Raw genomic sequence first — 22,572 nt, forward strand, 5'->3', positions numbered from 1 at the left:
TTTTGACCAAAAAACTGTTATATTAAAACTGTTGCATATATTCTAAGAATAGATCATCTAAGGACAAAAGGTCTAGAGATTCTGATCAAGATCTAAGAAATGTAACAATAAAGTGTTGTGTTTTGTCTGTTTTAAAGGCCCTGACTGCACAGGGAATACACTCACAGGTGGAAGCCTATGATCTGTGAGTTGAATTTGCTTAAAAACAACACAATGGGATGGAGGGAAGCAAAAACGATAGGTATAACAGGTTCCAATACAGCTTCTTTATCGTTGTACTGGGTGATGGCACACAGGAGTGCTCATAACAATAGTCCTCTAACACATCAAGATTATCTGAAAGGATTGTTGAGACACTGAATCAGGGACTCTTATTCTGGCAGGCTAGTGGAGGGCTTCAGGATTCACACTGCAACAAGTTCTCAGGGTGTTGTTAGTCAGGGAGGTTTAGTTTTTGTTTCTGTCCCCGAACAAATTCCTGAAAGCAATATCCTAAGGCAGGAAAGGTTTGTTTGGGCTTACAGGTTCAAGGGTCTTAGTTCATGCTGGGCAGCTGTGGTGAGGCAGACCGACATGGTGCAAGTTGAGCATTAGCAGAACAGAGCCTCTCTCATTAGCAGCAGGAAGAAAGAGAGGAGGGAGCCAGGACAAGACGTGCCCTTTATTGGCAGACCTCCAGTGACTGACCTCCTTGAGCAAAGATTTACTTCTTAACGCCTCTCTCCCAAATAGCACCACAAACCGGGGAACAGAATAAGAAAACACAAGCCTGTCGGAGAGCATCCCATATTCAAAGCATAACACAAGGATGCAGATGCTGCAGCTCAAGGACCTCATGTTGAGATTCACCATATTATACTTACCCTCTATGTTTATGTGATCAAAAAAAAAGTCAAAAATCAAGTGGAGCTGTACCAAGCTGGCAAAAAAAGGCAAGATGCAAGAGGAATTGTCTCTGCTACTGCTGACTTCCGATCTCAGCCAGTCAGCAGCTGAAAAGATGAGGAAGAGACACACAGACTTCAGGAAAACACTGAACCATCAACTCTATTCAAATTGGTTCTAGTGTGGGGAAAATTAATGTTGGTTTTTCTCATTTACTTTGAACCTATGTCTGCATAATTGTTATAGAGTGTGACAGCTCCTGCGCTGGTTTGGAAATGTGTAGTTAAACAATATGAATAATAGGAGATTCTAGCTCTTTCTATGTGAGTGCCAGACTTAGGTAGTGATTTACACAGACTGTGATGGCATCACTTCCCACATTTGCCCGAGACTCAGGTTGGGTTCAAAAGGTAGTCAGAAGTATTTCTCTCCAACCTTCTCCTAGAGTAGACAAATGTGGACTTCTCTGTCTCCAGCTTGTTCAAACAACGCAGAGAATTTCAAAGCATAGATACTCAACGAGGTGGATACACAAAGGACAGTAGTACTTTGAGCTGACTTTTATTTCCTTTTACACTAACTAGCAAACAATTACCATAGGCCAGACATTGGGTTTCATATACTCTGGGATAGGCAAATACATAGTCAAAAGAAATGGTCCCAAGTCTTGAAGATCTCACATCTAGTTTTGAAATATATATAAATATAATTGCAATATGACAGTTGTGTAACAAGAGATTGTAAGGACACTAAAAAAAATCTATATGAAGACGCTACTTATAACGTACATACAAGTAAGAGTATAGAAACTGAGCAGGCTATGTTTATGCATTTAGTAGTGTGTGTGTGTGTGTGTGTGTGTGTGTGTGTGTGTGTGTGTGCGCGCGCGCGCGTGTGATAACAACAATGAAAAAAGAAAGGTCATGAGTTTGAAAAAACAGCAAGTAGGTGCATAAGAGAAGTTGAGAAGGAAGATAAGAAAGGGGGAAATGGTGCAATTATACTATAATCACAAAAGGAAGCCATTCATTATTGGCCAAGGGGGAGAAGTGGCATTTGTTATAGTTTGTATGACTGTCTCCAATGGGTCACTGAGGGTCATACACAGCCATATGCTTTTATAAAGGACCCTAGTCTCTCTTTCTTTCTCTGTTTCCTGGCTCACGAGGTGAACATTTTTGTTCTGACATGTGCTTTTCAGCAATAATGTACAGCTCACCACTAGTCCAAAACAATGAAGCCTTTGATCACAGAGCAGAGTCTCCGAGACTGTGAGCTAGAATAATTCCTTTCTCTCTTTAAGTTGATTACCTCAATGTTTTATTGCAATAAAAGAAAGCTGAGTTGCGAAGATTTTCACCTGATTCAAGGAACACCTACCATTTGCCAAAGGGACAGAATAAAGTGAGGGGGAGAAAAAAAAGCACACCAGGCAGAAGAAACAATACAGCAAACTCTACAGTGTGGATGAGTTCCTTGTTGACTGGAATCAGTGAACTAATTTGGTATGATTAAATTTCAGGTTGCAAAGGAGTATGATGAGGAGACCAGAATGGTGGTTTGACCTGCCCTATACAGTGTGGCATAAAAGTGTGCGCTCAGTGTTAAGGACTTGATGGGCTAAATGGTGCCCCTTGGATATTTTTGATAAGTACTACTGTACTTATAGATAGATAGAGCCTTTGGGTAGCAATAAAGACAAATTAGGTCATAAGGTTCAGGTAGCAAAACAGTAGCATTCGTGGCCACATAAGAAGAAAGAAGGTTCTGCCAAATCCAAAGAAAGGCCAAGTGAGTACATTAAAAAAAAAAAAAAAGCTGGCTACAGAGCAGAAAGGAGACTTTTGTCATAACCTGACTCTGTTTGGCATCTTGGTAGTGGACTTTTAGCCCTTCATATCTATGGGGAAAGAACTTTCTGTTGTTCAGTTCAGCAGTCAGCAGGCTATTGTTCTAGCCCCCTAAGCAGACCAAGTTGGCTACTTTCCACACATTTAAGCCTGAGGAGCTATTACAGAAATGTATTTCAAACAGAGTTAACAGCAGGTTAAACATGGGAGGGGGATATGCATGTCTGGGGGCCACACTACAAGGAGAGGATGTATAGATTCAAGTAGACATGAGAGAAGTTGGGCCGTGAGTTGAGGAGTTTGGGGTGTTGGAATAGGAGATTCATTGCTAGCGTGTAAATAATAAAGGTGTGTGTGTGTGTGTGTTTAAAATTTTATATTCACATAAACTCAGGCAACTTTGCATATTATAATTTTAATATCTTCTATGTGGAAGTATGTCATTTTATTATGTGAGTATGGAAAAGAAGAAAGATTGAGGAAGGGAGAAGGGAGAAAAAGAAAGAAGGAAAAGTTATATAAAACAGAAACTAATTTATAACATAGGCTAAGGTTGGGGTAGCATGGAAATAATAGAGAAAAAGAATAAATGTAGCATAATTTCTCTGACTTTGAATAGCAAAAATTAGTCATATAACAGGAATTTCATCTTTGTCTTCCAATATTTTCTACATAATTAGCCTATTCATATACACAAAAAGAGCACATGGCATATTCCAAAATGACGCCAGACCTGTTCCAAGCTCTGAATAAAGATGCTGAGGCCTTTTCTCATTGCTGTCCCTGGAGCTTAGATGCAGGTCTTGACCTGTCTACACAGCTACCAATGAAACAAAGCACAGGCACCACCACCTCCTTTTACAATATTCACCCTATCTTTTCTTCCCTGTAAAGAGTATATTCTTTGGGCCTTTACTGAGAAAGATAACGCCTCTCCCGTGTGAACTCAATACCCAGAGCCCTGAACGCATGAGTGTGTCAAGGCTAAACAGGTCTATTGTTCTTACACGGGGCTGCCAGAGAATCATAATCTTGTGCAGAATGATGCTAAAGAGATAAAAATATCTTTCATTTCTATAGTGCCATGCATCTTAAAGTGTGTTCCACATTTCACAAACTATATATAGGCTCAATTCATTACCCATCCCCATAAAATACAGCCAGAGCGTGGCAGGCACATGCCAGATGTTTGACAATGGTCTAATAACAGAATGAGGATGAAGTTAAATTGGATTTAGAAAACAGGAAGCAAGATGTGGGCCACTAGGTAAAGCTTTGTTATTCATTCAGCAGTGTGCATGGTGTTTCTTGCCTGCCAGAGTGAGAGCAGGGACACAAGTGAACTAGAGTGACATCTTCCCACATGCACGGAGCAGCCAGAGTATCAAAGAAAATATATTTGGCAGTTAAATGTGATTCATGTTAGGATCAAGTGCAAAGTGTTGTGGTCTTCACAGACTTCACAGGAATTCTTTTCCCATCAGCTGCACTGCCATCATCTTTCTCGTGTTAATAAAGGGTTTGCAGTCAACATAATGATAGGATTTATGGTGAAGAAAATCTATTCTGGAATCCAGAACCCAGATTGCATGTGAGGATGGGGAGGTGGGGCGGGGAAGAAGAGGAGGAAAATGCACAGTAAGTTCTGGACCCGGAGTACAATGCATGTGGAGCCACTGACAGAAAGCTTGAACTCTGAAATCAGAGAAGCCCCAGGAGACTTCATGGGGCCTAATTTCCCAGGAATGTTCCGCTGAAATAATCTACCCTAACGCTGATGGCACTGGCGACACTATTGTAAATCTCATAATGCTGACAACTGTGGCCTCTCAAAAACAGAAGGGTTTTAAGTTTGAGGAGGATCTCAAACATCCATAGTCATTTGGAGTAGTCCTTTTGTAAATGAAAGAGACACACCCAAGATATATACATATGTGTGTGTGTGTGTGTGTGTGTGTGTGTGTGTGTGTGTGTGTGTCCAGACCAGAAGATGGTCCAGAGGCAGACATGACCCACACAGCTGGACCTAATCTTGGGTGAATCAGGGAGCAGACACCCTGGGCTTTGGAAGATACTCTAAAAAACTGCACACCTGGTTCCTCCGGCCCTTTCCACTGCAACAGAGAGACCAACCACAGTGAACAGGGGTTAAGGTCTTATAATCCAGCTACACCAATGTGAGCAAGAAACGTGGCTCAGAGAAATGAAAAAGAAATAGGCTGGAAGATTGTCCCTGTCCGGGTCAGATGGCTGCCACCCAGAGAGGCCTCTATAAACCATTTGGTTTCTGGAAGTGTATGTAGTTAGTTTCCAGCCCTTATTAACTTCACCGGGCATGGAGAGCCAGCTTACTCTGAACTCCCAGTAGGGACCCCTTCAAAGTGTGTTAAGTCTCTGGCAAGAAAGTTTCAACCAAACAGGCAGAATGTGTAACAATCAAAAGACAATACAGTGTATAATGTATCTCTTACAAAGATGTCATCAGCTGGGAATTCTGTGCTGACTGCCTGACTCTAAAGAATAGCCACTCCCTTTCCTTAGGGGTCCTAAGGATACACATGGGTCCATCAAGTCAGGGTGTGGTGGGAAGCCAGCAGGGAGGAGCAGCAGAGGCTCAAGGCTACAGGATGTCTGCCTCCCCGTATGCCTAACCCTTGTGTCCTGGCATCTTTCAGCCCTGCAGTTTCCTCCAAGTCTTCAGGCAAATCAACTTGATCCAGTCTAGAAAGGATGGTCCTTGATAGACGACCTTCAGGGCAATTTCTGTCTTATTAAAAAGCCAGTAAGGTGTTTTATGGTTTTTCATAGGTATGCACCTATGCACACCTCTTCCCAATAAAGGACAAACTTTCCAAAAAGAGGAAATCATGTATTCTTTCTACAAGTCCTTAAAGAACACAAACCAAGCCTTTGCAGAAAACCCAGGCAACAATCGTTATTCATTGCAGATGGAGAGCCACAAAGGTCAACTGAAAGGTTGCCACTGGGACCGGAAGAAGCCTGAATCTGTAGGGTCTGTCTGAAGGCCAGCCTGTTCAAGACATAGAGCAACAGTACTCTCCTTTGATTTCACAAACAAACAAACAAACAAACAAACAAACAAAACCCAAAGGACATGCTCGCTGCCAAAGAACAGGGCTTGGAAGCTATCCCGGTGGAGCTTGACTTGATCCTTCTGCAACTTGTTGGCCTGCAGGTAGCAGAACTCAGAGCTAATAGAGATTCTCTGTGGGCACCCAGCTGCGTGCGGCTCTCCGGGAGATCTCCTTCCTGCTTGCCCCGCAGGAAAGTGGAGGTAAGGGATTTCGTTCACTAGCGAAAAGGTCTGGGGAAGGGGTCCTAGAGTCTAATGAAGTCCCCCTCCCAGGTTACAAGCCTGGAGAAGAAAGACTGGAGAGGGTGCCACCTGCTGGTGAGGGACCCAGCCTTGTACAGTGGACGCCAGAGAGACCTGGAGTCTGCATATAGGTTGAAAGCTGGATTTGGGCGGCTTCCCAACTTGCTGGTTTTCAGCTGTCTCTCGATAGCTACGAGCTCCGCAGGCTGTGTGCTCTGAAACCCCGACCCATGCATGTCACCCCTTAGATGGTGAGGTTGCCTTCAGGGATGGTGCTCGCTCTCCTTGGGCGCGCACTCCGGCTCTAAGGACTCTCCAAGCTTCTCCATCAGGTGGAGCCGTGCTCTCGCCGCCTGCCTCTCTCCTCCCTCGCTGCGAACTGCTAGCAGGCCATCCTGCAGCGTCGGGAAGTTAACCGAGCCCGCGGAGGAGGTGAGGCCGCCAGCCTGAGCGGGCGGAGATGGCGGGGCCGCCGTCGGGGCAGGCGCCAGAGCCTGGCAGCCTGTGGGTGCTGCAGGTACCACTCGCGTTCTCTCTGCCCCACGTGGTGGCCGCGGAAGATTGCCGTTGGTTTTCCGGCACTCAGGGCTTAAAACGCCTCCTGGTCCTTTTATAGGCAGGCAGCTCATTACTTAATCCAAGCCTTTTCTTTTTCTGCGAGAGACTAGAGGCTGCGGTAGAGAGTGAATGGGGTGGATGGGGAAGGGGGGGCTGAGCTGGGGGGGGGGGAGGGGGAGGAACAGACCCGACTGGCTGGAAAAGGGGAGTTCTGCCACCAGCTCTAGAGGTCATGAGGCAGATCTTGGGAACTAGCTCGAAAGCAAAAGGTGATTCTCCCAACCTTGGACTCCCACTCCTCTCTCAAGACTGAGCTTGCCTTCCCAGTGTGATGCGCACACACTGCTATGTGTGTCTGATGACCGGCTGCGCATTGCACACTTCACTGGCCTCATGACCCTGTTTATCTAATATTTCCCCCCAGAGGGGCTGAATTAAGCAAACCTGGGCCGCAGGCCATTTAGAAGCTTGCAATGAAAATTCACCAACAGCTGAGAGGATAAATCTTTAGTTAAAATATCAAATGCTGCCTGGGCAGGTACATTTCTTCTACATCTTAGCGGGGTTGGTTCGCTGCATGCTTTGGCCTTTGAAGTGGGACTCAGACCTTTCATCTCCCCTGGCCCTGAATATTTAGTGAAAAACTGCTACTATACTATACATACCAAATAATGTACAGCATTACACATACTAAATCCTCACCCTTCGTGTATTATATGCCATATGCTTCTCGGGATTATTATTCATCCGTTTTATGTTTCTGATTTACCTCTTATATTTTATTGCATTATCTCGTATGCCAAGCTAATGGACCAAGGCCATACTAATGTTGCTTCTGTGCCTGGCTAATTTGGCTGATGGGATTGCCTCTGTTATTCAGCATCACACACAAACACACACACACACACACACACACACATACACACACCTACCTACCTTTCTTATAGATATCCCTCGGATATGTTCAATACCCTCTAAGAGATGTGGTTATAAATAAGCTATAATGTTAAGATTGGAAAAGTCAACAAAGCAGACATCTATTAATTTATAGATCTTTGATGCCAGCTGGCAGGTATCACCAGCTCGTACCAGTACATGCTTGGGCACATATCCCTGCTTCCTTCTTTGTTGTTCATAAATTCTAAGATACGTATTTTTTCAGTTAACATCCACATGGAAACTCAAAGTTGGAATGTGCTTTGCAGTCAGCAAAGGCCCCATACCTGTAATACTGATGGAAGGGTAAGAGATTCCTAAAAGGACTCCCTAAGGTCCAAAGACTGCAGAAAGTAATGATTGATTTTATAATTGAATGTTGAATGGCACACGTTGAGAAAGCATCTTTCATTTTCCTCTTCTCTCCCTTCTGTCCCCCTTCACCCACTCTAGATAACACTCCACAGTTTTGTGTGCTGCTTTGTAAGATACTTACAGTGTGTGTCTCATGTGGACCCAACTTCCACTTTGCTCCTGGAGACCTTTCCAGCTGGTCTATTTTACTTCCCCCCATGGTGTGCTTATTCTAGGCATGCCTAAGTGTCCATCAAGTAAATAGACCTAGCTAAATTCATGTTGATGTCCTAGAGGAAATGGAGTTTGATTCAAGTGTGGATTTCATGACAGGTAAAAAGACTTGCAGGTTCTTAAGAAACGGTTGCCTATGACCTTGGCCTCTCCTTGGCAATCAGACTCACAGCACCTTTTGGTGAAAAGGCATCCTTAGAGTGATGGAGTGCTCATTAGGGGAGAGGCTCCAAATGCAAAGACAGAGTGCTGCTCCTGGTCCTTGTTAGGAAAGGCACAGACTGGGATAATAATAACAAATAGCTGTGTGTCACAAACCTGCCTGCGTTTGCTCTTGTCCCTGCATTTTGTTTTCTAGGAGCAGTGCAAAGCAAACTAAGATCCAAACAGTCAGGACTTATCAACCCCCGCTCCCCCCCCCCCCCGCCACATATCTACCAACACACACACACACACACACACACACACACACACACACACACACACACACCAGAAATGTCCCCCAAATGCAAAGCTTGCTTATCTATTCAACTCCTTATCCTTGGGCACACACATTAGCCAAGTCCTTGCTGGGGAAAGATGTACCCCCTCCTGGCCTCTCCCTACTCCCTTTTAGCCCAGTTACCAGTCCCTAGTGCAACAACGAGGAGGCAGGCACATTTTGATGCATGTGCACGAGTCTAATCATCGGTAACTTCACTCCCGTTTAACAACATTACATCTTGTGAAGAAAAAGTCACAGCTCCGCTTGGTTCTCACTAAGCGTTCTGGTCAATAATGGTAACAAAAGCGGAATATCCCTCTGTTTGGGGAAGAAAAGGAAAGCACAGCCTTTCTGCAACCCTCCCGTTTTGCAAAGCGTCCCCCTCTCCAAGTGTTTCCTCTTTAATTATGACCTGTTTCCCCTCCCTCTTCCCCCCGCCCCAGCTTCTGTGAAAGGAGCCCTTCTGTCACTCGTCACTCGCTCGCTCGCTTGCTTGCTCGCTCTCTCGCTCGCCGTGGGAGGAGCCCGCCAGAGGAAGCCGTGTGCCTGGGATGCCAAGAGCCAGAGAATGGATCTGCTCCGAGTGGGGACATTGCTGAGGATCCCGGCTTCCCGAGGCGGCTAAAAACAAGCATTTGGTTTTGGCTGCCTGTAGATATCCAGGGACAATAGGAGACCTAAGCGGACCGGAGGAGGGACGGACCGACGAACAGATAGATGGTCGGCGCGAACCCAGGAGGACCGGCGGCGGAGGCTGAGCACCGCGAGCCCAGCCGCCGCTCTTGAAGAGAAACTAACTGCACGCCCAAGTTGCCCCGCCGGCTGCCCGCGCGCTGAGGAATGAGACCATTCCAGCTGGATTTGCTCTTCCTCTGCTTCTTCCTCTTCAGTCAAGGTAGGAACCCGGCGCGCCGGAGTTGGAGCAAAGTCGGCGGTGGCGGAGGGCGCAGGAGGCTAAGGGCTGGGAGGTGGGCAGGCTCGGGAACTCGTACTGGCCGCGGGTCTCAAAGCAGGCTCAGAGGCAGTAAATAACGTCGCTTCTTATCGTTCGCAAATGCAACAATATGGTACTGTTGGTTTGCCTTCTGAAGGAAGGGGCTGAGAGAACAGGGAGGCTGCACTTTCTCCTCTCTGGTCCACGTCCAACTCAAACTCTCCGTTGCAGATGAGTTCTTTATGCACCCGGTATGTTAATTAGGTAGTATCCATGTGGCCAGGCCAGGGAACTTCTGGGCGCCCGCTTGTCGTTGCAGCCAGGTTGGGGAAAGGGAGCCTGGCATAGGTGGAGATTTCAGCTCAAATAAGGTCTAACTTGCCAGAGTGTGTTTAAAGCAAATCTGCTGTGCGAGCTTTGCACTGCTGCAGAAAAGGATGCGATTACGGAACGTACTGAGGCGGGTATTTACAGTGAGTAGGGGAAAGAAAGCTTGTAAAGAGTTACATTGAATGTCACCCGTTTCCCTGAGCAAGGCTGAATTCTGAATCCTACCAACCACTGGATTCAGTGTATGAAATGGAATTTCGCCCCTAGTGCTGATTGCTTCCTTTCTGCAGCCTAGCAGGTGGACTCTCCAGAAAGAACTTTACTACCTCTGGGCTTCTTGCCACTGAGAGCCATGGGGCTGGTCATGGTGGAGGGAGAACTAAGCGCCTACTTAGCTAAAGGCATCAACAGTCACCTGTGGAATTGAGACTGAAGGGGCCAAGTAAACGAGTTCCTTCCCACTCTTTTGGAATGCCAATGCCGCCTCTGCCATCTGAGGCAGCATTTGTGCCAGCCAGCACAGCTCTTGGAGGGACAGGACTCTCAGAAAAATCCACAACAGAAAAACGTCCATCTGTTGATTAAATGAAGGGTAAAAGTTTTCGAGAAAGCAGAACATCACCATGGGTGGCTGCCTTTGCAAGCAAGCAGCATGTGTTCCTTGCTTTCTCTTGTCAGGAGAAGACAAATATAAGTAAAGCCAGGCTTCTTTCTGTCTTTGCCCGGTCCCTGTGGTCACTGTAGCTTTCCCCCCTTATCCATGCAGTTAAAACTTTGCTGCGGTCGTTCCCTCCTGATTAAACTTAAGGGAGTCCTCACGCTACAAGTATGTGTAAAAGCGTGTATATGCAAGATTATAATGAGTTCACACACGCATACATGCAGTTGTGTACATGCGCCCAGGACTCCCTACAGCAACATGAAGATAAGTAGCCTTTCCACATGTTTGCAAGCTGGGTGAGTAAGAACCATCCCAGAATCCTGCTGTAGAGAGAGGCAAGTTTGGTTATAGTACGGACGGGATGTGTGCACGCTTGCATATAGACACTCCACACACAGACACACTCATATACTGAGTCTCTTTCTCCTTCACTTCTTAACTAATTCACTTGGGAAGTTTCCTGTAGAGTCCCTGAGGGGAGAAAGGGGACCTTAACACACACACACACACACACACACACACACACACACACACACACTTGCGTGGAACTCGTGCAAGTTTTTGTCAGTCTTTTTGTATTTTTAGAAGCTTGATCAGTACTTTCTCAGACTGGCATGAGAAGCCTGAGGTGTCTAAGTGCTTCCCTGCCTGCCTGAAGTATTAGAGTGTATTTTCTACTGTGCTTTTTCCTTTCTCAGTACCAAGCTATTTCTTGACTGCCTCATATGAATCTTTAAATATTTACCTACCAAGGGTAAACGCTGTGTTCCGTCCATTTTTAGCCCTGAGGGCAGTAGGAAGAAACCACAGCCCAATGCAATTTGTATTATCTCCTTATTCTTGGTGTTCTGAACTTGGCTTGAAATATCCAATGGTGGATGTATAGTCCATAGAATTCCAACGCAGGTTCAAGAAGACACTGAAAACAAAGTGGACCCAGGCAATCTAAGTAGCTTCCTGCTCTGAACACCAGCAATCATGAACATAGGAGCATCACCATACACTTAAGAGGGAAGATATTTGATTGGTTCATTGCAATGTGATATCAAGATCTTTTTACTTGATTGCTGAACACTTAAAAATTATATGACAATTCATCTACATGGTCTTTTGTGCCTGCTCTCATGCTGGGGCGGGGGGATGTAATAGTGCATGTGTCAGAGGACAACATGCAGAATTAGTTCTCTCCTTCCACCATGGGGTTCCTGGGGGTCAAATTCAGTTCATCAGCCTTGGTGGCAAGCTTATTTACTCATGGAGCCATCTCTCTGCCCTAATTCACAGTTTTTAAAATATGGGTGTTGTGTGGAACATTGTAAGTTCCCCCAGAAGATTTTGTTTGGGGAAAAATTATACACACACACACACACACACACACACACACACACACACACACACATATATATTATTAGACACAGCAGATCATGTTTCTAGATGACCCCCACTGTGATTTCCTAACCAAAGAGTGAGGTTGCAACCATAATTGGTGTGCGCACTCACACACACACTCACACAACCACTCACCTAGACCCTGCCTCCTACACACCGAACCCTCTGGATGCTTTCCCACAGAAATGAATAAAGAGTCAGGACAGTCTTCCACTCAGAGGGAACAAGCAGTCAGGGGTCTCATTAGGGCTATATAGGTCATGCTGGCGACATGACCGCCTGCTACCCAGCACTCATCCCAGTGGGAACCTGTATCTTCCTGGAGTTCTGAGAATGCAGTCTCCATGCTCTTCTCCCAGGATCCAGAGCACCCCAGCGCCATGAAGTTTTCATTAATATGTGAGTCAATTGCTAAAGTACATCTCAATCATCTTTCCCCTCCAGATTTTTTGACAATGGTTCCACCTTTACTTTGTCCCACAACCTTTATGAGAGGGCAGAAGTTAACGTCAGTAATGTTCTGTCTCTTTCTCTTAAAAGTTTGGGTTTCTCACACAGACTGGGATCAGGTATTTCTTGTTAAGGTAGCAGTAGAAAGGACAGTCTCCTGTTCTCGTGTGGGTCCGGCCGATGTCTCTGAGTTCGGCTTCTGATAGGGGATGGAGAGCTGCCAGCACAGGCTATTTGTGGCTCTCTCTCTTGCTGGGGATGCCTCTTCCCTCAGCTGTCAGGATGGCCATGCTTTGTATAGAGAAGGATAATGTCACAGCACAATTTGCCTCCCGCAGAGAAACGGTATATTCTGCCCCTGGGTGGAGAAGAGTCGATTCCCTTGTCATCCATAAACTTAGAACTTGCTACATTTTTCCCCTTTATTATTTCAGTTCACCACAAGTGTTTCCTTCTATGCCCTCCTTAGTCTTCCAGCCTCATTCCGTCTACCCTGCACACGCACACAGCTTAGGTGGCTTTGAAGAAATAGAGTCTCAGCACGACTGAAGACTCCCTGCTTCTCTCGCTTCTTAAGTTCCGAGACACTTTGGGCAACGTGCAGTGGTAAAGACATGGTGGCTTCTACTGCACATACTCTAGGGAAAGTGTTTCCACCATGTACGGGCATTCCACTCAGCATTCCTAGAGTGTCCTGCCCTGTCCAGTGATGGGATGTTCACAGGATTCCCAACTCTGCCCTACCTAGAACATGTGTTTGCTTTGCCTATGCGACTTGCTCTACTGAACACTTAGGGTAAAAAGAAACACATGCTTTTCCTGTGAGTGCTTTTCCCTAGCTGAAGATCAGTCTGGGTCCATCTCCTTAATAGATGCTCTTCTGATAATTGGGACACATCAAAAGGAGAGCCAGGTAGCCATTGGATGGCAGAGTTACAAGACAACCTGAATCTCCCAGGAAACAGAAGAACATCAGACAGAGTGAACAGAGTGGGTGATGAGAGCTGACCATGGTGCAGGAGCCCTCAGGGTGACAGGAAACGTGGAGGGAGAGGAGCCCCTGCAAGAAGCTCCAATTGCCAAGAGCTCTCTTGGGGATGGGAGTGTAAGGGAAGAGCTTGGGTAAAGAGCACAAACAAGTCAGGCAGGGCCCCCAAAATGAAGGAGGGGGTTGGGAGTACGGGTGGGGGAGAGGGATTGGTTCAGTCAGGGAAGAACCTGAAAAAAGAAACTGGGAGTGAGCCACCCTGGGAATACTTGTCCTCACCCAGAAATGTCATAGAAGGAACAATGACGTGAGTGACGTGAGTGATACAGATGGGGCTCCCTACTGCTGGCACCCCAGTAGCACAGCCCCTAGGGGAGGAAGAACCACTTCTTTTATCTCAAAAGGTCAGAGCACCACTGCCAAGGAGGATGTGTGACCACTCCTTTAGCAAACCTTCTGGGTGGGGAAATGGGGCCCGCCAGTAGGGCATGGGGGTGGTTTCAGTGGTTGCTGCCCAACAGGGAGCCCTCAGATCTATGGAGGAATAAAAAGGAGCTCTCCAGGGGCACAAGAGAGTGTGTGGGGAGTAGGGGGAGGGTCAGCATCTCAGCATGGCACTGAGAGCGTGCCATGAGTACAGGAAGGAGGATCTAGCTCAGAGCATAGCAGCAGTGAGCTAGGCATTGTACCAAGGAGCAGCCCTGCCTGCTGTGTGTGCCTCTGTTGGTGAAAGCCTGGGCCAGCAGGAGATGGGGTGGAGCCAGAGATTAGGCCTGAAGATGCAATTTTTCATTTTTGTTTTGCTCAGTGGGGGTGACTTAGGCAGTATTATAGTGCAGACCCCAAAAAAAAAAAGCACATGAATAATCCCGAGTGAATTCAAGAGATTTCAATAGCAAAATAATAACAATACTAATGATACCTTTGATTTGTGGAGTACTTTTCTTCCAAGGAGATAAAAAAAAAGATAAACTGTTTTGGAAACAGGAACGAGAAAAATAAAATTGCCTTTGATGGAGGAGTGGAGAGAAGGGCCAAGAATGCTTGTTTTAGGGTCTTGGTGGAGATGGCAATGGTGGGAGGAGTGAGGTGCGCACACCCACGATCTGAGCTGCAACCAGTCCTATTCCGTGGAAGATGTTGAGATTTCTAGGTGGAAAACCAGTTCAGCCATCTTTAAAACTGGGGTCAGTCAAGAGACAGAGAGGCCCTGAGGGTGACCTGTGCCTGTTCCTAGCCATGACCTAATCCATCAGTAGGTAGGCAAAACCACGAGCATGCCTTTATCCAGGGACAGCAAGCCTCCTTACTTCAGTGGTTGTTCTTGCAGCCATGGGGAGCCCTGGTTTTCCCTCAAAGCCAATGAATACCCCAGAATCCTTAGACCACCCCCCAGGGTTCAGCTGGGGCTGCTTTGCTGGAGGCTGTCCATTGCCTGGAGTTCCATGAGCCATCACTGATATCTATACGCTATCTACCGAAGTACCAGTCAGTGCCCGTGCCTGGGTTCTCACCGCCTCACCCGCACGCGCGCTGTAAGTGGAATAGGGCTTTATTTCCAGTTAGAGGAATGAAGTGAGAGCCGACTTCACCGGCACATAGCACTATTCCATATGTCATTGTGTGGCATTTTCTTTTCCTAAGGGGAAATCGGAATTTACCCAGTTAGGTGTGCACATCAAGCGAGAATATAGATGCCTTCTAGATCATTAAAACGCATCTCTCCCAGGCACACAAGGGATGATGGGCCCGCTTTCTACAGAGTTTTTAACGGGGAGCACGACAGAGCTTTGACCCCACTTGCACACCACTCCAAACCCACTCTGTGCTATAGAGTGAAAGGTCACGCACGAAGCCTATGAAGACACCAACACGCACGTTCATCTGGGTTCTGCTTTCCAGAGCTTAGCATCGAACGCCAGGCTTATCCTTGCCCCCTTCTCCTCTCCCACAGGTAAAGAATGAGTATTCTGGCTGCACACTTCCAGAAGTCAGTAAATGTCAATATTGGATAAGTGTTTCCTTTATATCATGGCAATTTAGCATAAGCTGCTTGGAAACAAATATCTTCCGTAAGCATACAGTGTTTCAGTGAGTACACAGTCAACACCACTATGAGGATTAAATAAATGTCAGCATCCTCTGGGTACACTTGGTAACAAGCTTAGACCTTGGAATAGTGGCCAGTATGGTAGACAATCGTCTGACTCCTTCCTGGCAATACCGGGCAAGACTGTGACCACACAGACACTTCCTACGTACACAGGAAGGTTTCTCCTGGCAACCTAGAAGCCTTACGTGCCCTCCTGCACTCCTCCACATGTACACACAGACCTGCCTATGTCTCTAATGTCAGGGTCAAACAAATTTGCCCAACTCTGGCTTTTGGACATTGAAACTAAACCCACCAGATTTTTACATGCGTCTGTCTTCGACACATCAGGCTGAATAGTCTAGGTGGCCTGTTCCCTTGAGAAAAAACACCGGATGGCTGTTGCAACTTTAGAGTCTTCTCAAGTGATGCTGACATGGTGGGAATTAAACATAGGAGGCCAATGGCTCTTGCCTTTAACCCTTCCACATTCCCCCCAGGAGCTCCATAGAGTCTGGTGTCTCAGGGGACAAAGCTGATTGCTCCTTGTTTTGTGACATGAAGCTCAGCTCTTGGCCACTCACTCAGGCAGTACTTATTGCAGACATACTGTGTGGCAGGTGTACAGCGTCAGAGGTTGATATGGAAGTAGGTCGACCATATTTCTGGACAGGAAGCCAACACTTCCACAAAGGCTATAGGATGGTGCTCTAAGAACAACAGAGACACCCTGGGACATCAGAAAAAGATGTCTAGAGGAGATGCTATGCACACTTGCTCTTCAAGGATGTATAGGAGCGCTCCAGATCAAGCTGGAAAGAAGTAGTTCAGGCTGTACCTGGGAGTGTTCACAGATAAGAAGACTGAATACAACGTGAGATACTCAGAAGCAGGGGCTAGAATGGGTGTGTCTGAAGTCAGAGAGGAACCCTGGGAAGGGCGAAGCTGGCTGGCTCATGGTTGTGAACAATATGAGACATCTTTTAAGGATGGATTGATAGCATGATGCTTAGTAGCTTAGGGTCTGGCGTCCTCTCTATATCAGAGCTTTGGGGATTCACCTGTTATTCTTGGTATTCCCAGTGCCTCCTCGGGGCTGAAAACCTGTAGAATTGAGCAGACATGCACTTACCTCTCTCTAGCTCATCTTCTTTTATGGCTGCTATGTTCAGATATGGGAAAGTGGGCAATAGAAAAACAATAGGGAACCTAGTTAACTGTTGGTCTGCCCTCCCAAGGGAAGACTGAGAATGGGTGGTGAAGAGAGCCCAAAGCACCAGAGGCCTGGAATGCTGAGGACACCCGGGCTGTGGGTGGTTGGAGAATATGAAGAATGGGAGTTGACTCTCTCTCTCTCTGAAGGCTACAGGGATGGAGGGGACACGACACTGAAGAGGGGGAGTGAATCAGAAGGAAGGAAGAAGGAAAGCTGTCTGGGGCATTTTGCTGGCAATGCCTTTCTTGTTCTCAAGGGGAGGTAAACTGTAAGCTTTGGGGAAAACAAGGTTACACATTAGATGGATCTACCCAGATGTCAGAAATACCTCCTAAGTCTCCCATGCCAAGGAACCTCTCACTCCAGAATAGAGACTGTATTTCAACAGATTTACCCATGCCTTCTGTGGCCTATCCTCTTCACGAACTGAGGGCAGCTATCAGGAAGCTCAGTGGAGGACAAAACCCTCAAATGTCCTACAAGAAGTAGTCAGTGACATTTCCAAAGCTGTAGATATCTGAAGGTCCTGTCTGAGGCTGGCCTGTTTAGCAGGACTCTGCTGTCAGTGTCCTCAGAGACAAATTCAGGTCATCAGGAATGCAGAAGGGGACGAGAGTGTACAAGGTGACGAGGTACCAAACTCTACAGTTCCCAGGATCCTATCTCTTAGCAACAACTGGGTTGTTTTGGATAGTTCTCCCCAGTAGGTGAGTTTGGTACCTAGAAAATTCCTTTGGCCAATGTTCCCGATAATAATAATAGCAATAACTGTTTTCATCACGGTGGCTATGATAATTAGCATCTATGCAAATCTTCAGAAATTACCGAGGTCAATCTGCACAAACAAGAGCAATGCAGGCAGGGTTGGATGGCATCAGACCCCCAGAGAGGTGACGTCTGACCAAAGTTCTTTCCAATCCTGTTTACTTCTTTGCGTGTGAGGGTCGATGCTTCTCAGAGAAGCTGGTAGCTTCCAGTTGCTTCAAATCAACATAAACTATACACAAAAAGTTCAGATGCTTGAACGGAAGAAAAACCATGTTCTCCCCCACCCCCACCCCCACTTCCACCCCCACCCGCCACCACCCCTCCCCGCACTGGAGATAGAATCCAGGGCCTCACTACACAAATGCCCTCCTACTGCCATCCCCTGCACGTTCATGTAATCCATGGTAATAATCTATGTCCAAGCATAAAATAGGGAGTTTAGCTGTTCCTTAAAAAGATCAGGGAGTTGAGTCCCAGAGCTGACCTTCAGAAGGTAACCCAGACTAGTATCCCCATTTCTTTATGATTCCAGACTCTTGCCAAGTTGGTTTGTCACATTTCTGAGGTTCGCCTTTACCCTAAAGGCTCAAGGTTTCCAGGCCACTGGGGCCTGGCAAATGTCAGGGCTGAAAAGTAAGTAAGAAGTTACCTTTGCAAATCCTTTTGTCTCTGCCCCACCCCACCCCACCACCAACTGTACCTTTACATATCTGTAAATCAAGGAGTTGAGGGATCTTTCATAATCAGTTGGTTAAAATACCTTACCTTTTATCATGCTGGTGTCTAGCACACTGACGGATACCTAGAAGTCTGTGCACAAATCAAAACTATCCGATGAAATATAAGGACTGATGAAAAAAGAGAGGAAAACAGAACCTGTGCTGTCAGGGCACATAAAGATGTTGAGGAGCCCAAGCTGCAGTCAAAGGGAAGCTTCAAGTTTATTTAAAGCTGTTTCTCCAAGGTAGGCCATGAATGCTCACCAGGTCACCAGGGATGCTGCCAAGAGAAACGTCCGCTGGGAAGCCACTCACTCCTGGGCAAGAGACCATTGTGCCCTTCTGTTCTCCAATGTATGTCACTGCCCATTTCTGTCAGTCACCTGCAAGTGTCACAGGTGACTCCACTCTGGTGCAGAGTGACAGTCCACCTGTCACCCTTGGCAATGCTGGAAGCTATGTCAGCTTCGGAATCACATTGGGGCTTAGTTAGCTCTTTGGGGGAAGCAAGCATTCGAGGGACAGAAAGTTAACTATACATCATCGAAGTGCTGTACAGGAAGATGCTAGGTCTTAGGCTGCTTTGCTGCCCTATGACTAAGGAGAAACCAGCACTTAATCCCGTAGTGGCTCTGCTCCCTCTACTGTGGGACTTGCTCTTTTCTGTGCCTCGGTCGTAGATTCTGGGGTCCACTTCATATTTGCGTTGAACTGTAGCTCTTAGGGGAAGCTGGCTTCTGGAGCCATTTTCTTAGACAAGGTGCTGAGCCTTTATGAGGGGCTAGGGCAGAGACCAGAGTTAGAGGAGTGTTTGGAGACTCAGATCAACGCCGGAAGATTGCAGTCCCGAATTCAGCCTGATGGTGGCAGCAGCCGCGCTTGCAAAGCCCAGGAGTGCGCTCAGAGCAAGATGTAGTGGGATGGATGCCCAGTGGTTTTAGGCACAGCAGGGCAGCCTGACGCTATACCCCTTTCCCTCATGCCTCCTTCCCCCAGAAACCAGGCGAAAAGCTGGGAGTGCAAACGCAGAAAGAGCACGATGAAACATTTCTGATAGCAACAGTTCTCCCTCCCAGGGAGAGGCTAGGCTCTGCTCTCCCCAGAGCCCACTATGTAGCCAAGATAGAATGTTCGGTAAAATTCCTACACAGAGAGGCTAGAGCTAGGTGGCTTCAATTAATAATGGTCAAAGGGGCTTGGAAGAGCTGCACGAAGGGGAGCGAGCAATCTCTGTTCATCAGCATACCAGCATTTTCCTCCAGCGAGGGCTGCTCCTTCTCCTGGATGTATTGAATCTCAACCCACCCCAAGCCAGCACACTTGCTGTCAGTCCTGTGCCCTCTGTCCCTCTTCAAGTTACCAATTGCTTCACATCCAAGAATCAGTATAGGCTATTTCCATGCTGCAAGGGGGCATCATTATCCCTGGTGTCCCAAGCAAGCTGTTGAGGTGCATTCTGTTTTCACTTCTGGGAAAAGATACTAAATTCTAATGGCACCCTTAGAAGAAGCTCACTACCAACTGCAGCTGTCTTTCCAGGGAAGGGAACAAGGTGCCAGGTGCTAAAAGCAGGTGTCCTGCACTGTGCAGGACAGATGGTAGCAGAGTGTCGGTGGGCCCACGGACTCCTTGCTGTTACTCTTTCTATTGATTTCCTGGATTTCCTCAGAGTATTCGTATTTGAGCCCCACTCCAGAGTTGGTCCATGAATCACCAACTGAGGTTGTGGGGATAGGCTAAAGGAAAGACGCAACCACTGTCAGGGACATACCACAATCCTGCCTGGTCTGAATGACCCAAGTCACTGGTAGCCTTAATGTTGCCTGAAGTCATCAGGTGATATGTGACCATTCTGTAGATAAAGGGTGTTAGTGGAATTTCCAGTGAGATTTGCCTAAACCCAAACCACATCCCTCACCTGGCTCACCATCATAGTCCGTTGCTGGTTGCACTGGAATAAGGTGAGCTGCTACCTCCTCAATGTGTCTTTACAACTGCCGTTCCCAGTGTTTAGAGGCAGCGGAGTTAGAGAGACAATATATATATTTAGTCTTCACAGGAAGATCAAGTGGTGAATGGCAGAGGTCATCTAAAGCATCTCGTGTCAAAGTGGAGAGGGCTTTTGCGTAAAAATGTCAAAGCCTTAATTGAGAACACAGAGCCTTCTAATCCTATTGTATGCTTTGAGAAGCTGATGAAAATATTAGGTACCCCCTCCTAAATTTAGGCTTGCTGTACCAATAAGACGTGTGACCTTGGCCTTGCTGTCCTTCTGCTCCCCCAGTTAGGTCACCTAACCACTCATGAGCAAGGTTTACTACTGGTGCTTCGAGAGCTCGCCTTGAAAAGGTGGGCTCGGAAGCGATGAGCAGTGGGGAAAATCAGCCTTGGAATGCTGCTATCTGGTGTTCAGCTGTGCCCTGGAGCCTGTAACTACTGAGTCAGCTGGGCCAGCTGTGGCTAGGTGTCCTTAAGGCCTGGTGACAGGTCCTTTGTTGGGCCTTGCACACTTTCTCTGACTTAGACCCACGGCTTCGAAATGAAGCAGCGATGGCTAAACCCATTCGCTAATGAGGACAGCTGAGGCTTTGCCTGAAGTTCACACAATTGGCAGAATGGCAGCTACGTTCCTGCGTGCAAGACCCCAAGAGCCCCTTCTGCCAGGCCGTTGCGAAGAATAGCAGTCACAGTGGTGCTTTGGCAGCTGTGTGAGTGTCGGCGAGCCAGAAAGCCTAGTGTGGCCTGTGACTCTTCTTTGTAACGTTGTCTACACTGGCTCAGGGAGAGGTTAGGCTCCTATTAGCCGTATGCTGTGAGAATGGAACTAGTCTATGTAAAAAGGCATTTCAGGACATCAAATCTCTCCTTTTTTTTTTTTTTCCAAGTCTGGAATAGTAAAAATGCCAGGAGACTACGTGGTTCTGAAATGATTAATAATTGTCGTTAAATGGAAATTTAGAGAGAGAGTGTGTGTGTGTGTGTGTCTTGGAGTGCAGGAGAGCCTGAATGCCGTTCAGCTTGCGATTCTCCTCGCTTTGGCTTCAGCAGCTGGCTTACCTGGTGTTAGAAATCACAGTGGAAGTTGGCACGTACCTTGCCTAGGCCATGCTTAAAATTGTAACATTGGCTTAAGATAGACACTTATGATAAACTAGCAATACATGAAAGTTCCTTGAAAGTTTAAAAGCACCTTTAAGATCAAATCAGAGGAAGAATGCATGGTACATAGACGTTGGCATGGAAGACATCAACTTCTGTCATCTTATCCCACAGCGTGAGCACTCCCCTGGGCCACAGGATCATATCAGCACTGCATTGTCAGACTGTGGCTGCCCAAGCTCCAAACCCACAGGGATGCCCAGGCTCGAGCTTTGCTTTGTGTTTACTCTTCAGCAAACCAGGGCAGTGGAATTCACAGATAGAAATCCATGCATTATGGGCAAAATGACTGTTAGAGCTGGTCAGAATCAAGTAGCATTCAGAAAGCTCTGTTAGTTTTCTCTTCTGGTCTCCTGCAAAAGAGAAAAGCAACCTACGTTTCTTTCTCATCAGCAGAAGACATTCTAAGATCAATAATCAAATTCATGCCAAGGAAAATGGAGAAGTTTTGTACTGTTATATAGTTAGGTTTTAGCCAGATTATTCTTTTCTCTCCTGTCATTGATTTTGAACTGATGTGAAATCCATTAGCTTCCTCATTCGGAATTGCAGAGAAAAGGGGATCTAAGGGGTATGGCCATATAGCCCTCTATTTGTAGATATAAACTTAATGTATGTGTTTTTAAGCTAGGAGCTCTTTGATATGTCAGGCCTGCTTAGGGCTCTCAGCTTCTCTATCACAATGCCTTTCAGCATGTTGTCTGCAGGTCAGCTACCTCGCCAGTAGCAGCATTTCGTGGGCAGAAGGAAGATTTCTTAGCCCTCAAACCTCCTAAATCAGAAACTCTGGGGCTGGTCCCAGCAGAATGTGCCTTAACAACTCCCCTCCCCCTACACACACACACACACACACACACACACACACACACACACCACTGATCTGGACACACGTGACGCTGCTTCTCTATTGCTCTGAATCTGGCTTCTGTACCTCTTTCCCTCACTGGTTTTGCATGAGCACTGCTGACACTGAGCCCACAGAGGTTTGAGAGATGTTTCTAGCCAGAGGATTTAAGGTGACTCAAGGGAGCTACTGCTAATGGTTTTCATATTACATTACCCTCGGGTGATTTGTAGCTAGAGAGGATGGAACGAAGAATTACACTCAGTCCTGAGTCTGAGAAACCAAAACTCACGATGAGATCAAGCACAGAGGACTGGGGACATGGCACTTATGCCAGGCTGCAATTAGCATCACTGCCTTCCTCACAGCTTAGAAGAAACGAAG

The 22,572-nt window shown here is 46.7% G+C and overlaps 1 protein-coding gene across 4 annotated transcripts in view; it reads left to right on the forward strand.

Moving 5' to 3' along the window:
- Positions 1 to 6,363: 6,363 nt before the first annotated feature.
- KIRREL3 (kirre like nephrin family adhesion molecule 3) overlaps positions 6,364 to 22,572 on the forward strand; it is a 554,929-nt gene continuing 538,720 nt past the window's right edge. For 3 of the 4 annotated variants that reach the window (XM_084784206.1, XM_084784205.1, XM_084784207.1), the window contains exon 1: positions 9,082 to 9,533. In XM_084784206.1, the coding sequence (XP_084640332.1) occupies positions 9,479 to 9,533 (55 nt within the window). In that variant the 5' untranslated portion in view covers positions 9,082 to 9,478. Of the gene's footprint in view, positions 6,505 to 9,081; positions 9,534 to 22,572 lie in introns of those variants that run through there. The other variant, XM_084784204.1, reaches the window with a different exon arrangement.

This window comes from Acomys minous, assembly GCF_964271855.1.
Source record: "Acomys minous genome assembly, chromosome: 5".
Taxonomy (NCBI): domain Eukaryota; kingdom Metazoa; phylum Chordata; class Mammalia; order Rodentia; family Muridae; genus Acomys; species Acomys minous.